Source organism: Aotus nancymaae, unplaced genomic scaffold (genome assembly GCF_030222135.1).
Source record: "Aotus nancymaae isolate 86718 unplaced genomic scaffold, 86718_ANA_hifiasm-v0.15.2.pri h1tg000001l, whole genome shotgun sequence".
Taxonomy (NCBI): Eukaryota; Metazoa; Chordata; class Mammalia; order Primates; family Aotidae; genus Aotus; species Aotus nancymaae.
In genome coordinates, this window is record NW_026988412.1 from 9,030,769 (window position 1) to 9,044,076 (window position 13,308).

General features: G+C 42.4%; 1 protein-coding gene across 7 annotated transcripts in view; it reads left to right on the forward strand.

Annotated features, from left to right (window-relative positions):
• The window catches only part of KIF16B (kinesin family member 16B), a 300,381-nt gene that overhangs the window by 43,634 nt on the left and 243,439 nt on the right, over positions 1-13,308 (forward strand). For all 7 annotated transcript variants that reach the window (XM_064377627.1, XM_064377706.1, XM_064377528.1 and 4 more), the window contains exons 2-3: positions 4,770-4,839; positions 6,984-7,097. In XM_064377627.1, coding sequence (XP_064233697.1) covers positions 4,770-4,839; positions 6,984-7,097 — 184 coding nt within the window. The remainder of the gene's footprint in view (positions 1-4,769; positions 4,840-6,983; positions 7,098-13,308) is intronic.

Consider the following 13,308-nt stretch of genomic DNA (forward strand, 5'->3'; position numbering starts at 1 on the left):
TAAAGTTCTGAGACAGGGAATTATGGTGGCTTCCAGAAGGAGTGATGGGCGTGGTATGAGCCACATACTTCGTTTTATAGGCAAGAATTGACAAGTAAATGTGAGCATTACCACAATTACTTCTAATGTTTCTAGGTAACTGGATAATTTTGTGTTATGAGATGTATTCGTTGATAATAGTGGTTTCAAGATGAAAGCTCTAGGTACGTTAGGTTAGTGATTGAGAATGACCTGCTGTGGGAATGGGAGGACTCGAGATGTGGCTGTCGGTGATATCAATAAATCCAGGGGTTTTGTTCTCTTGTTGAGCAGGACGTGCTTTGGTAGGTGAATGCTGTAGGAAAGGTTTAATTTTGTGACGTATTTGTTTTATAGCCACATGAACATGGGGTGCTCCTGAAGCAGTTCTTATTTTGGCTCCACATTGGAATTGCCCCACTCCTGGTGGTTTGGAGTGGAAGCACTTTTCAGGCTTGGAAATGTTAAACTTGGCCCTGGGAATCCACTGTAGTTCCCGCATGGTGTTTACTGCAAATGCTTTTTGGGTTTAATTGTTCACAACTGATGTTTATTCTGCCTCTGTTCATCTGAGCTGGCCAGGATGTTACCCCTTAGCTGGTTTCCCCATACCTGGATTATTTTAAAGCAAATCCCAGGCAACATACTATTTGATTTGTAAATATTTCAATATGTATTTCTAAAATCTTTTTTTTAAGTCATAATACTATTATGACACCTATAATATTAGTAATAATTCCTTAATATCATCAAATATCTGGTCAGTGCTAACATTTCCCTACATAATAATTTTTTTTTTTTTTTTTGAGACAGAATTTTGCTTTTGTCACCCAGGCTGGAGCAATGGTGCCATCTTGGCTCACTGCAACCTCCGCCTCCTAGGTTCAACCGATTCTCCTGCCTCAGTCTCCCAAGTAATTGGGATTATAGGTGCCCGCCACCATGCTTGGCTGTTTTTTTGTATTTTTAGTAGAGACGGGGTTTCGCCATGTTGTCCAGACTGGTCTTGAACTCTGACCTCAGGTGATCTACCCGCCTCAGCCTCCCAAAAGGTTATTATTTTTAAAGTGCTTTTTCTGTTTGAATTGGGATCCAGTTGGTTGATATGTCTTTAATGTCTTTTTTGGCTTTAGCGTTCCCTTCTATCTTTATATTCTTTGCAATTTGTCATCATTTGGAATATGCTGGGTCATTTACCCTGCCGCCTTTCCCACAGGCTAGACTTTGCTGATTCCCCTGCCTGAGGATGTTGGCATGTTCTCACTTACACTTGTCATTCCTGCTGGTTCCCTACAGAGCAGCTCTAGGTCAGAGCCAGGCCTTCCCAGGGAGGGAAGGACAGGAACCCTGGGGTGAGGGGCCTTGGTACTTCAGGTAGAATGCACCTCGTACCTGGTTTTCTCACAGTGGCTGACCTGGTAACCATTGGTGGTCCCTCCCTAGAGCCATTAATTCACCAGTGGTGACAAAATGATATTTTAATTCTGTCATTTCTTCTTTATTTTTTTAGCTGGAATATCTCTAAAAGAGAAGCTTTCTTTCACGGTTATTTGATTACTTGAAGTACAGATAGTTTTGGAAATGCAAGATAAATGCTTGATTCTTTCTGTTTACTTAACAGTTTTCAAAATAATGAGACAGATCCTTTGATCCTTCAGAGGGGACCATCAAGTTTTTATTTTTAAGTTATGAGTTTATGTGCTTAAACATATTCTATGTATTTCAGTTGGTTTTTTATCTTTTTGCTGCCCAGATTTCTCAACTTTGGGCAGCAGGAACGTATGCAAGTTGGTTCCCGAGTCCTTTTGACAGGGTCCTTGTATTAGTTTTTTCTTTGTATGTAACAAATTACGCCAAAACGTAGGGGCTTAAAACAATATGTATTGACCAAGCATGGTGGCTCACACCTGTAATCCCAGCACTTTGGGAGCCTAAGGTGGGTGGATCGCTTGATCTCAGGAGTTTGAGACCAGCCTGAGCAACCCAGCCAAACCTCATCTCTACAAAAAAAAAAAAAATAGGCAGGCACAGTGGTGTGTGACTGTAGTCGCAGCTACTTGGGAGGTTAAGGCAGGAGAATCGCTTGAGCCTAGGAGTTGGAGGTTGCAGTGAGCTGAGATCACACCACTGCACTCCAGCCTGGGTGACAGGAGCAAAACCCTGTCTCAAAAAAATCAAACAACAACAAAATAAACACAGCATGTGTTATCTCAGAGTTTCTGTGGGTCAGGAATCTGGGTGGGGTTTAGCTGGGTAGGGCTGCAGTCAGGGTGCCAGCCGGCTGCCCAGTCATCATCTCCCATCGTCATGTCCCAGTGTGGGCCTGGGGAGCATGCCCTGCCAGGCTGTCTGTCGTGCTGCTGGCAGGCCCCTGTTTCCTGCTGGCTGGCTCTGTCCACAGGGGTCCTCACTCTGTGGTCCCTGGCTTTTCTCACTGCCAGGGCTCTAAGAGAGAAGGCACAGGACAGAGAGCCAGCAAGATGGAAGTCACAGTCTTGAAAGCCCGCCTGGGAAGTGACAGACCATCACTTGGGTGTGTTTGTGTTCTAGTCATTAGAAGTGACTCACTAGGTCCAGCCCCACTCAAGGTCAGGGATGGCGCATGCCAGGGTGTGAGTGCCAGGAGATCAATGGGAGCTGTGTTACAAGGTGCCTGCCAGAGCCCTAGCCCTAGTGATCTGTGTTAGTGTTCCTGCTTTATTGTGTGAGGCGATGGTTCAGTATTTGAATTAAGTCACTTCTTCAAGGAACCCTGACTTATTTTAGTGGAAAATGGCATTTATAGGCTATAATTTGAGCATAAGATTCTAGGACTTTTCAATGGATAAAGCAAGGGAGTTTTTTTTTGTTGTTTGTTTAATTTCAGATGAAAGGTGAAGTTTCTGCTACACCTTCCAGTTAGATTCAGGACTACAGTTTTTTTTTTTTTTTCTTTTGAGACGGAGTCTCTCTCTGTCACCAGGCTGGAGTGCAGTGGCATGATCTTGGCGCTCAGTGCAACTTCTGTCTCCTGGGTTTAAGCGATTCTCCTGCCTCAGCCTCCCAAGTGGCTGGGAATACAGGTGCATGCCACCACTTCCAGCTAATTTTTGTATTTTTAGTAGAGATGGGGTTTCACCAAGTTGGCCAGGATGGTCTCAATCGCTTGACCTTGTGATCCTCTTGCCTCAGCCTCCCAAAGCTCCGGGATTACAGGCGTGAGCCACCGCACCCGGCCAGGACTACAGTTTTTACTTAACCTCATCAAACTTGTGTTTGTATCTCGTTCAACCACTTCAAAAACCTTGGTTCTCTGGGGCACCAGCATAATTAATTACTCCTGTAATGTCCCACAGTACACAGACAGAAATCTCAGAATAATGACACTTACATTACCACCCAAAATATTATTACTAAAAATGGTTTAAGATTTCTTTGTAGTTCTTTTTCTTTTAGGATATATATCATTACAATATACAGTCATAATTGAAATAGTTTGTCACTTTGTGGTACACAACAAGATTCATTTGCTTCAACTTACTTTTGAATTTTAGCTTGTTATTTGTTTATTTATTTATTTATTTATTTTTAAGATGGAGTCTCACTCTGTCACCCAGGCTGGAGTGCAGTGGCACGGATCTCGGCTCACTGCAACCTCCGCCTCCCGAGTTCCAGCAATTCTCCTGCCTCAGCCTCCAGGGTAACTGAGACAACAGGCATGCGCCACCACGCCCAGCTAATTTTGCTAATTTTTTATATTTTTTAGTAGAGACAGGGTTTTACCATATTGGCCAGACTGGTCTTAAACTCCTGACCTTATGACCTGTCCTTCTGCACCTCCCAAAGTGCTGCGATTACAGGCATGAGCCATTGTGCCCGGCCATTATTATTATTTTTTAAAATTTTTAGTTTTGCATAAATTATTTTTATCATTCTAAAGATCACCTTCAGATCAAAGTATATTTGCAGAAATCTAGCTTCTATCCTTGTTCACTTTCCTTGTCCGTCCCAAGTCTTTATTCTCAATTTCCCTTTTTCTCCTAGGTAGCCTTTTGAAAAATACATAGGTTTTTAAGAAGTTTTTAAATATAATTTGTATCTTTCTACACACCTTTTTCTCCATCTTTTATCTCCACCGAACAGTATATCCCAGTGGCCACGCCATAACAGTATATAGACGTCTTCCTCATTCCTTGTTCAGTGGCGTCACGCTCCATTGGGTAACTGTATGGTCATTTATTCTAGGGATCTGTACTTTTCAGGAGTTCTCCTGTGCTGCTGTTTTCTGAGAACAGCAGTTTCTGAACAGATGTAGAAAGAAGGCAGGAGGAGAGAACAGTGCCCTGGCCGCTCTGGAAGCAGCACCTGCTTGTAGCCACTCCAGTTTTTTTTTTTTGGTTTTCATCTTGTAGAGAGCTAAGGTGTCTTTCTCTTTGTAACAAGGTGAGTGGGGCTGCCTTTTTCGGTGAGTCTTAGCCCTTTGTGGTGTCTGTTACTTCATTCACTCTTCTTTTGGCTTACAGTTGGAAATTCTTTCAGGTTTTAACAACACGCTGTGTATCAGTCATAATGGTTGATGGTGGCATCGTTTTGCGTGTCTTCATGTTCATATTAGTGAGGATTTGGGAGCAGTGGTGTCAGGGGTGGCTCCTCACATCCATTTAAAAACAAACTCCTATATGTAAAAAGTAGATAAAACCAATGGGTTTAGTTTAGTTTTCTTTTTAATAATTGTTTCTCTTCTAACCAGTCCTGAATTATTTGTGTTTCAGGGAAAAGGACTTGGAGGCCAAGTTCATTATTCAGATGGAGAAAAGCAAAACAACAATCACAAACTTAAAGGCAAGTAGTGACCTGGTCTGGCTTCAGTTCCGAGAGCCCCATGTTTGCTTTACTGTGGGGATGACTTACGGGTAAATAAAGCCCATCTGCTGTTTCCACACCCTCATTTCCAGTGCAGTTAGCCACGTCAGCTTGCACTTGGCTTGGGCTCAGTCTTGAAGCAGAAGAATTGATCCCGTTTCCTTTCCCATCCCTGGTTTTATTTGATCTAGAAACCAAATCCAAGCTGTTGCTCTGGTCTAGAAGCTCCTGAGTCTATGCCAGACCCAGGCATTTTCATCCTGTGTCCTTGTGGTGGAGACTTAGCCTGGCAATTGACTGTGTTCTGTGAACATTAAATATGCTTTGGCACCAGATTTTTCCCATTTTTAATGAAAATGATTATGTTTGGTAATCTTTGAAGAAGAGCTGGTATTTATTATTCAAAACTCAGGAGAGGAAAGATTTCAAAAAATCATCAAATTTCTTTTCTGGAAAAAAAGTTAAATTTTTTTTCAAGGTGGCAGGTTTCTCCTTTGGCACTTAAAATATCCTGTTTGCTTATTGGGTTAGGAAATTTTTAAAGAACACTAAATGCTTTTCACTGAGGAGGGAAACAGGGGTATAAAATTAATATTAAAGAAATTATAGCTGGGCTCCGTGGCACACACGTGGTCCTAGCTACTCAGGAGGCTGAGGTGGGAGGATCACTTGAGCCCAGGAGATCAAGGCTGCAGTGAGCCCTGTTTGTGCCACTGCACTCCAGCCTGGGCAACAGAGCAAGACCGTACCTCAAAAAAAGGAAAGAAATCAAGTACTTTATGGGTTCAGTGCCTTTCTCCTTCGATATTTGTCATTAACTTTTAGGTCTGGGTTTCTGCGACATGACTCTCCAGGGGCAAGTCAGATCCACTCCTGTTCACATCTGAGGAGCGGATTTCTATTAATTTGTGGCTCAAAGGCCTGGGTGCTTTGAGATCCAATTTCAAAGTAGTACAAGTTGATCTCCAACGACAGAAGCTGGGAAATGCTCCCATCTTCCTACTGGGCAGCCTCTGTATCATTTGATTTCCTCTGTTGAGGCGCTGGTGTCCTCTTTGCCTGAGGCATTCTCCACTGGAGGCCTTTCTTTCTCTGCTTAGCACAACCCTTGTGCATTCCAGCTCTGTCTGGCCTGCACTGTGCTGCTTTCCCTTCCTTTGGCCTCGCATCTTCTCATGTTTCTACCCAGTTGTCACTTGTCCATTCCCTGCTGGTAATTATCTTGTCTTTCCTTCATGTTTCTTTATACGCTCACAGTGCTTTGGTAAAAGTCCCCTGACCTTGGATGATTCTCTTTCTTTGTGCATTATGGAATCTATTTTCCTTGATTACTTTGTTGCTTCTTGAGTTTTATAAACATTTTATCATCTGGTGTTTGACTAACCAGAACAGATGCCCAAACTTATAGTGTTTTCATAAGAATCATAACAATTTTTTCTTAAATATGTGAAACATGTGGAAAATATGGTGCTCGTTGAAGTTATTCAGCATATGTCCAATAAATAGGCTTTGGGAGCATATAAATGAGTTTTAAACATGGTTTTGGGGTGCACTTTAAGCATATAGCAAGGGGGACCAGATATATGCAAGTATCTGCAGTAAACTTACAACATGATGTGTCCTGGAAGAGTCTAGGCTGTCAGAGATAGGAGAAATTGCTTCTACATGGAGCGCCCAAGGGAAGTGTCATGAAAGAGGAGACATCTGACCTGGAATTTTCAATGAGACCACCAAATCTTACAGCTCTGGAAGGTGCCAGTCTCATCATGATCTATGTGAATAGCACGTTCGTAGTTGTGCAAAGCCCAGCTCTGGTGGATTTAGGTGGAGGGAATAGTAAATGAAAATCATTGAAGCCGGAAAAACAGAGTCTGGCTGGAGTGTTGGGTTCTTAGCAGTTAATCATGATTTAAAAAAAAAGGCCAGAATAGTATTCTTGGGTCATATCACAGAGAACTTGGATTGCTGCAAGGAGTTTAGTTTATATTTAGATTTTATTTATTTATTTTTTAGAGAAGCCAGCAGGAATGAAATGGTTTTTAGTCAGGTTATAAACATGGAAATTTGGGTCAAATGGCTGCATTCCTTATATTATTATTATTATCTTAATCATTTCTTTCTAGATACCAGAAGGAGGCACTGGGGATTCAGGAAGAGAACGGACCAAAACCTTCACCTATGACTTTTCTTTTTATTCTGCTGATACAAAAAGCCCAGATTATGTTTCACAAGAAATGGTATGATACGATATTTTCAAAATATTTATGTTGATTTATTTTCACATTGAGAAAAACATGCCTACCCTAAAATACTTTCAAACATCTTGTCAATTTCTTTCTAAATGTAATTTTTATATAAAATAGCCTTTGCTAACTTACCTTTCTGCTTGTTATATAGGAGTATTTATTTAAGCCTGAGAAGAATTCAGTTCTCAAAAGCTTGACTTTCTTTTTTTCACCTCTGAGCATGATGATTATAATTTTTAATTTGTTTCAAAACTTGGACTTGGACTCTGTTTAGAAGGAGCTCTACCTATAAAGCATTTCTAAGGGAACATGTGTATGCCCCTAAGCCCAGTAAAGAAGCCACTTTCCTTGAGTGCTATTCAGTGTGGAGGTTTAAGAGTAAACCTCAAACCCAAGTCCTGTGTTCCCAGCTTGTGTGGATCATTACAGGTTTTAGAGTGGATTCTAGAAAGAAAGAATGTTTCATTCAGAATCTTTCTAGAATCTAGAAGGGAATGATGCTGAAATTTATTCAAGAAACCTGGCCTGTAGGCTTTTAAAGGCTAAAGTGTAGATGTGAAGTGGACAGGTAAGAATAAACACAAAGGTGGCCCCAGAAGCTTGTCAAGACCCTGATGTTAACATTTCAGGTGAGCAGAGGGACAAGTTTATTTCTCTGGGTGGGGAAAAGCTTGGTATTTGAGCAAGCTTGTCTTGTGCCAGTTTTCAAAGGGAATATTTCCTGCTTTTGCCCATTCAGTATGATATTGGCTGTGGGTTTGTCCTAAATAGCTCTTATTATTTTGAGGTACATTCCATCAGTAACTAGTTTATTGAGAGTTTTTAGCATGAAGGGGTGTTGAATGTTATTGAAGGCCTTTTCTGCATCTATTGAGATAACCATGTGATTTTTGTCATTGATTCTGTTTATATGATGGATTACATTTATTGATTTGCATATGTTGAACCAGACTTCCGTCCCAGGGATGAAGCTGTCTTGATCGTGGTGAATAAGCTTTTTGATGTGCTGCTGGATTTGTTTTGCCAGTATTTTATGGCAATTTTCACATCGATGTACATCAGGGATATTGTCCTGAAATTTTCTTTTTTTGTTGTGTCTCTGCCAGGTTTTGGTATCAGGATGATGCTGGCCTCATAAAATGAGTTAGGGAGGAGTCCCTCTTTCTCTGTTGTTTGGAATAGTTTCAAAAGGAATGGTACCAGCTCCTCTTTGTACCTCTGGTAGAATTCAGCTGTGGATCCATCTGGTCCTAGGCTTTTTTTGATTGGTAGGCCAATAATCACTACCTCAATTTCAGAACTCGTTATTGGTCTAGTCAGGGTTTCAGCTTCTTCCTGGTTTAGTTTTGGGAGTGTGTCTGTGTCCAGGAATTTATCCATTTCTTCTAGATTTTCTAGTTTATTTGCGTAGAGGTGTTTATAGTATTCTCTGATGGTAGTTTGTATTTCTGTGGTATAAAAAGAACTTGTTTATTTCTGCCTTAATTTCTTTATTTACCCAGTAGTCATTTAGGAGCAGGATGTTCAGTTTCCATGTAGTTGTGTGGTTTTGAGTGAGTTTCTTAATCCTGAGTTCTAATTGGATAGCACTGTGGTCTGAGAGACTGTTGTTATGATTTTTGTTCTTTTGCATTTGCTGAGGAGTGATTTGCTTCCAATTATGTGGTCAATTTTAGAATAAGTGAGATGTGGTGCTGAGAAGAATGTATATTCTGTTGATTTGGGGTGGAGAGTTCTATAGATGTCTATTAAGTCCACTTGGTTCAGAGCTGAGTTAAAGTCCCGAATATCCTTGTTAATTTTCTGTCTCGTTGATCTGTCTATTATTGACAGTGGAGTGTTGAAGTCTCCCTTTATTATTGTGTTGAAGTCTCTCTTTATAGGTCTCTTAAGAACTTGCTTTATGAATCTGGGTGTTCCTATATTGGGGGCATATATATTTAGGATAGTTAGCTCTTCTTGTTGCATTAATCCCTTTACCATTATGTAATGCCCTTTGGCTTTTTTGATCTTTGTTGGTTTAAAGTCTGTTTTATCAGAGACTAGGATTGCAACCCCTGCATCTTTTTGCTTTGCACATGCTTGGTAAATATTCCTCCATCCCTTTATTTTGAGCCTATGTGTGTCTTTGCATGTGAGATGGGTCTCCTGAATATAGCACACCGATGGGTCATGACTCTTTATCCAATCTGCTAGTCTGTTTCTTTTCATGGGTGCATTTAGCCCATTTACATTTAAGGTTAATACTGTTATGTGTTAATTTGATCCTGTTATTATGATATTAGCTGGTTATTCTGCTCGTTAGTTGATGCAGTTTCTTTATAGTGTTGATGGTCTTTACAATTTGGTATGTTTTTGCAGTGGCTGGTACCAATTTTTCTTTTCCTTATTTAGTGCTTACCCTAGGAGCCCTTGTAAGGTAGGCCTGGTGGTGACAAAATCTCTCAGCATTTGCTTGTCTGTAAAGGATTTTATTTCTCCTTCACTTATGAAGCTTAGTTTAGCTAGATATGAAATTCTGGATTGAAAATTCTTTAAGAATGTTGAATATTGGCCCCCACTCTTCTCTGGCTTGTAAGGTTTCTGATCCGCTGTTAGTCTGACGGGCTTCCCTTTGTGGGTCACCCGACCTTTCTCTCTGGCTGTCCTTAACATTTTTTCCTTCATTTCAGCCTTGGTGACTCTGATGATTATGTGGCTTGGGGTTGCTCTTCTCAAGGAGTATCTTTGTGGTATTCTCTGTATTTTCTGAATTTGAATGTTGGCCTGTTTTGCTAGGTTGGGGAAGTTTTCCTGCATAATATCCTGAAGAATGTTTTCCAACTTGGGTCTATTCTCCGTCACTTTCAGGTACACCAATCAAACATAGGTTTGGCCTTTTCACGTAGTCCCATATTTCTTGGAGGCTTTGTTCATTTTTTTAAATTCTTTTTTCTCTAATCTTGTCTTCTCACTTTATTTCATTAAGTTGATCTTCAGTCTCTTATATCCTTTCTTCTGCTTGATCCTAGGCTGTTGATACTTGTGTACGCATCACGAAGTTCTCGTGCTGTGTTTTTCAGCTCCATCGGGTCATTTATGTTATTCTCTAAACTCTTGATTCTAGATAGCAATTCCTCTAACCTTTTTTTGAGTTTCTTAGCTTCCTTGCATTGCATTAGAATGTGTTCCTTTAACTCTGAAGAGTTTGTTATTACCCACCTTCTGAAGCCTACTTCTGTCAATTCATCAAACTCATCCTATGTCTAGTTTTGTTCCCTTGCTGGTGAGGAGTTGTGATCCTTTGGAGGAGAATTGATGTTCTGGTTTTCAGAGTTTTCAGCATTTTTTTGCTGGTTTTTCATCATCTTCGTGGATTTATCTACCTTTGGTTTTTGGTGTTGGTGATATTTGAGTGGGGTTTCTGTGTGGATGTCCTTTTTGTTGATGTTGATGCTATTTCTTTCTGTTTGTTAATTTTCCTTCTAACAGTCAGGTCCCTCTGCTGCAGGTCTGCTGGAGTTTGCTGGAGGTCCACTCCAGACCCTGTTTGTCTGGGTATCACCAGCAGAGGCTGCAGAACAGCAAAGATTGCTGCCTCTTCCTTCCTCTGGAAGCTTCATCCCAGAGGGGCACCTGCCAGATGTCAGCCAGAGCTCTCCTGTGTGAGGTGTCTGTTGACCCTGCTGGGAGGTGTCTCCCAGTCAGGAGGCACGGGGGTCAGGGACCCATTTGAGGAGGCAGTCCTATCCTTTAGCAGAGTTCAAGTGTTGTGCTGGGAGATTTGCTGCTTTCTTCAGAGCTGGCAGGCAGGAATGTTTAAGTCTGCTGAAGCTGCGTCCACAGCTGTCCCTTCCCCCAAGAGCTCTGTCCCAGGGAGATGCGAGACTGGGGCTGCTGCCGTTCTTTCAGAGATGTCCTGCCCAGAGAGGAGGAATCTAGAGAGGCAGTCTGGCTACACCGGCTTTGCTGAGCTGAGATGGGCTCTGCCCAGTTCAGACTTCCCCATGGCTTTGTTTACTGTGTGAGGGCAAAACCTCCTACTCAGTCCTCAGTAATGGTGGATGCCCCTCCCCCAGTCAAGCTCAATCGTCCCAGGTTGACTTCAGACTGCTGTGCTGGCATCGAGAATTTCAAGCCAGTGGATCTTAGCTTGCTGGGCTCTGTGTAGGTGGAATCTGCTGAGCTAGACCACTTGGCTCCCTGCCTTCGGCCCCTTTCCAGGGGAGTGAACGGTTCTGTCTTGCTGGTGTTCCAGGCACCACTGGGGTATGAAAAAACAACTCCTGCAGCTAGCTCGGTGTCTGCCCAAATGGCTGCGTAGTTTTGTGCTTAAAACCTAGGGCTCTGGTGGCATAGGTACCCAAAGGAATGGTTGCCGAGGCTGTTGGAAAAGTGGTAGTATCTGGGCTGGAGTGCACCGTTCCTCACAGCACAGTCCCTCATAGCTTCCCTTGGCTAGGGGAGGGAGTTCCCTGACCCCTTGCATTTCCTGGGTGAGGCGACACCCCACCCTGCTTCTACTTGCCCTCTGTGGCCTACACCCGCTGTCTAACCAGTCCCAGTGAGATGAGCTGGGTACCTCAGTTGGAAATGCAGAAGTCACCCACTTTCTGCATTGATCTCACTGGGAGCTGCAGACTGGAGCTGTTCCTCTTTGGTCATCTTGCCAGCCACCAAAAGTACTTGTTTCTTGTAGCTTGAAATGTTGCCATGCATCAGAATCATCAATACTGCCTGGGAACTTATTAGAAATATGAAATCTCAGGACCTATTCCAAGACCTACTGAATCAGATCTGCATTTTCTTTTAGCAAGATCCCCAGTGATCTGTGTGCACTGTCACGTTTGAGAAATGTAGTCCATTTGTAAATGGTTTGTGGAGGAAGTTGGCACTCTGAGATGTGTAAATGTTAAAGGTGGAGGACTGGAGCGACTGTATGCAGAAGATACTGAATCAAACATCTGGGAAAAATAGAAGCTGGGTGCAGTGTTGCACACTTGTAGTGCTACTTGGGGAGCTGAGGCGAGAGGATTGCTTGACGCCAGGACAAGTCCAGTCTGGGCAACATAGCAAGGTGCTGTCTCTTAAAAAATTAGGGAAAAATAGGAAAGGATGGCAGTGATGGGAATGGGAGCCTCACAGAGAGAGGTGGTGCCTGGTCTGAATGAGGGTCTGGGAGAGGAAAGATAAACTGACGTTGGTTGAGCTTCCCTTGGTGTCAGAAACTCTGCTTGGGGTTCATATGTGCTATCTTGTTTAATCCTCACAGGAATCAAATATGTTAAAATTTAACTCTATTTTTCTTTGTTGAAGAGACTCAGTAAGTTTAAGGAACTTGCTCAGGTTTGTAGACCTAATTGACTTTTAACAGTAGCAGACTTGGGCCTTGGGGCTGTTGTACTGGGTGCTGGAGATGCCGCTGTAAGGTCTTAAGGATGTGAATGAGAAGGAGTGGTATGTTCTAGATGACAGATGGATCGGGCCCCCTGTTGAGCAAATAAAGAGTGAATGAGTGAGTGAAGATGACATTGGTGTCAAAGTGACTGGATTAGTCAGCATTGGTAGCTAGGATCTGGTGAGGAATATAATTTTTTGTTTGTTTTTGTTTGTTTTTGAGACAGCGTCTCACTCTGTTGCTCAGGCTGGAGTGCAGTGGTGGGATCTTGCCTCACTGCAACCTCCACTTTCTGGGTTCCAGTGGTTCTCGTGCCTCAACCTTCTAAGTAATTGGGATTACAGACACGCACTTCCACATCTAGCTAATTTTTGTGCTTTTAGTAGAGACAGGGTTTCACCATGTTGGCCAGGTTGGTCTCTAACTCCTGGCCTCAAGTGATCCGCCTGCCTTGACTTCCCAAAATGTTGGGATTATAGGTATAAGCCACTGTGCCTGCTAAGGAATAGAATGTTATAGATATTGGAATCCAGATTTTGGCTTTACTATAGGAATTAATAGGAAGTGGCAGAGGTGAGGGAATTTGTTAAGAGTAAAGCCAGTTCATTGTGGCCATCTCCAGAGTGTCTTCAACAAAGGACTATTGAAGAACCTTGAAGATCTTTACTTCTAACTTACCTAATGAACTGCTAGATTTTCTTCCTGTTTAAGCTGGATTTGGGGGCTTCTGGGGACAGAGGGTTGTGCTGAAGGAAAGCGTAGGGATACAGTAGAGTTGTATGACAGCAAGGTCTGGCACCCTGGAGATGCTCAGTAGATGTTTGC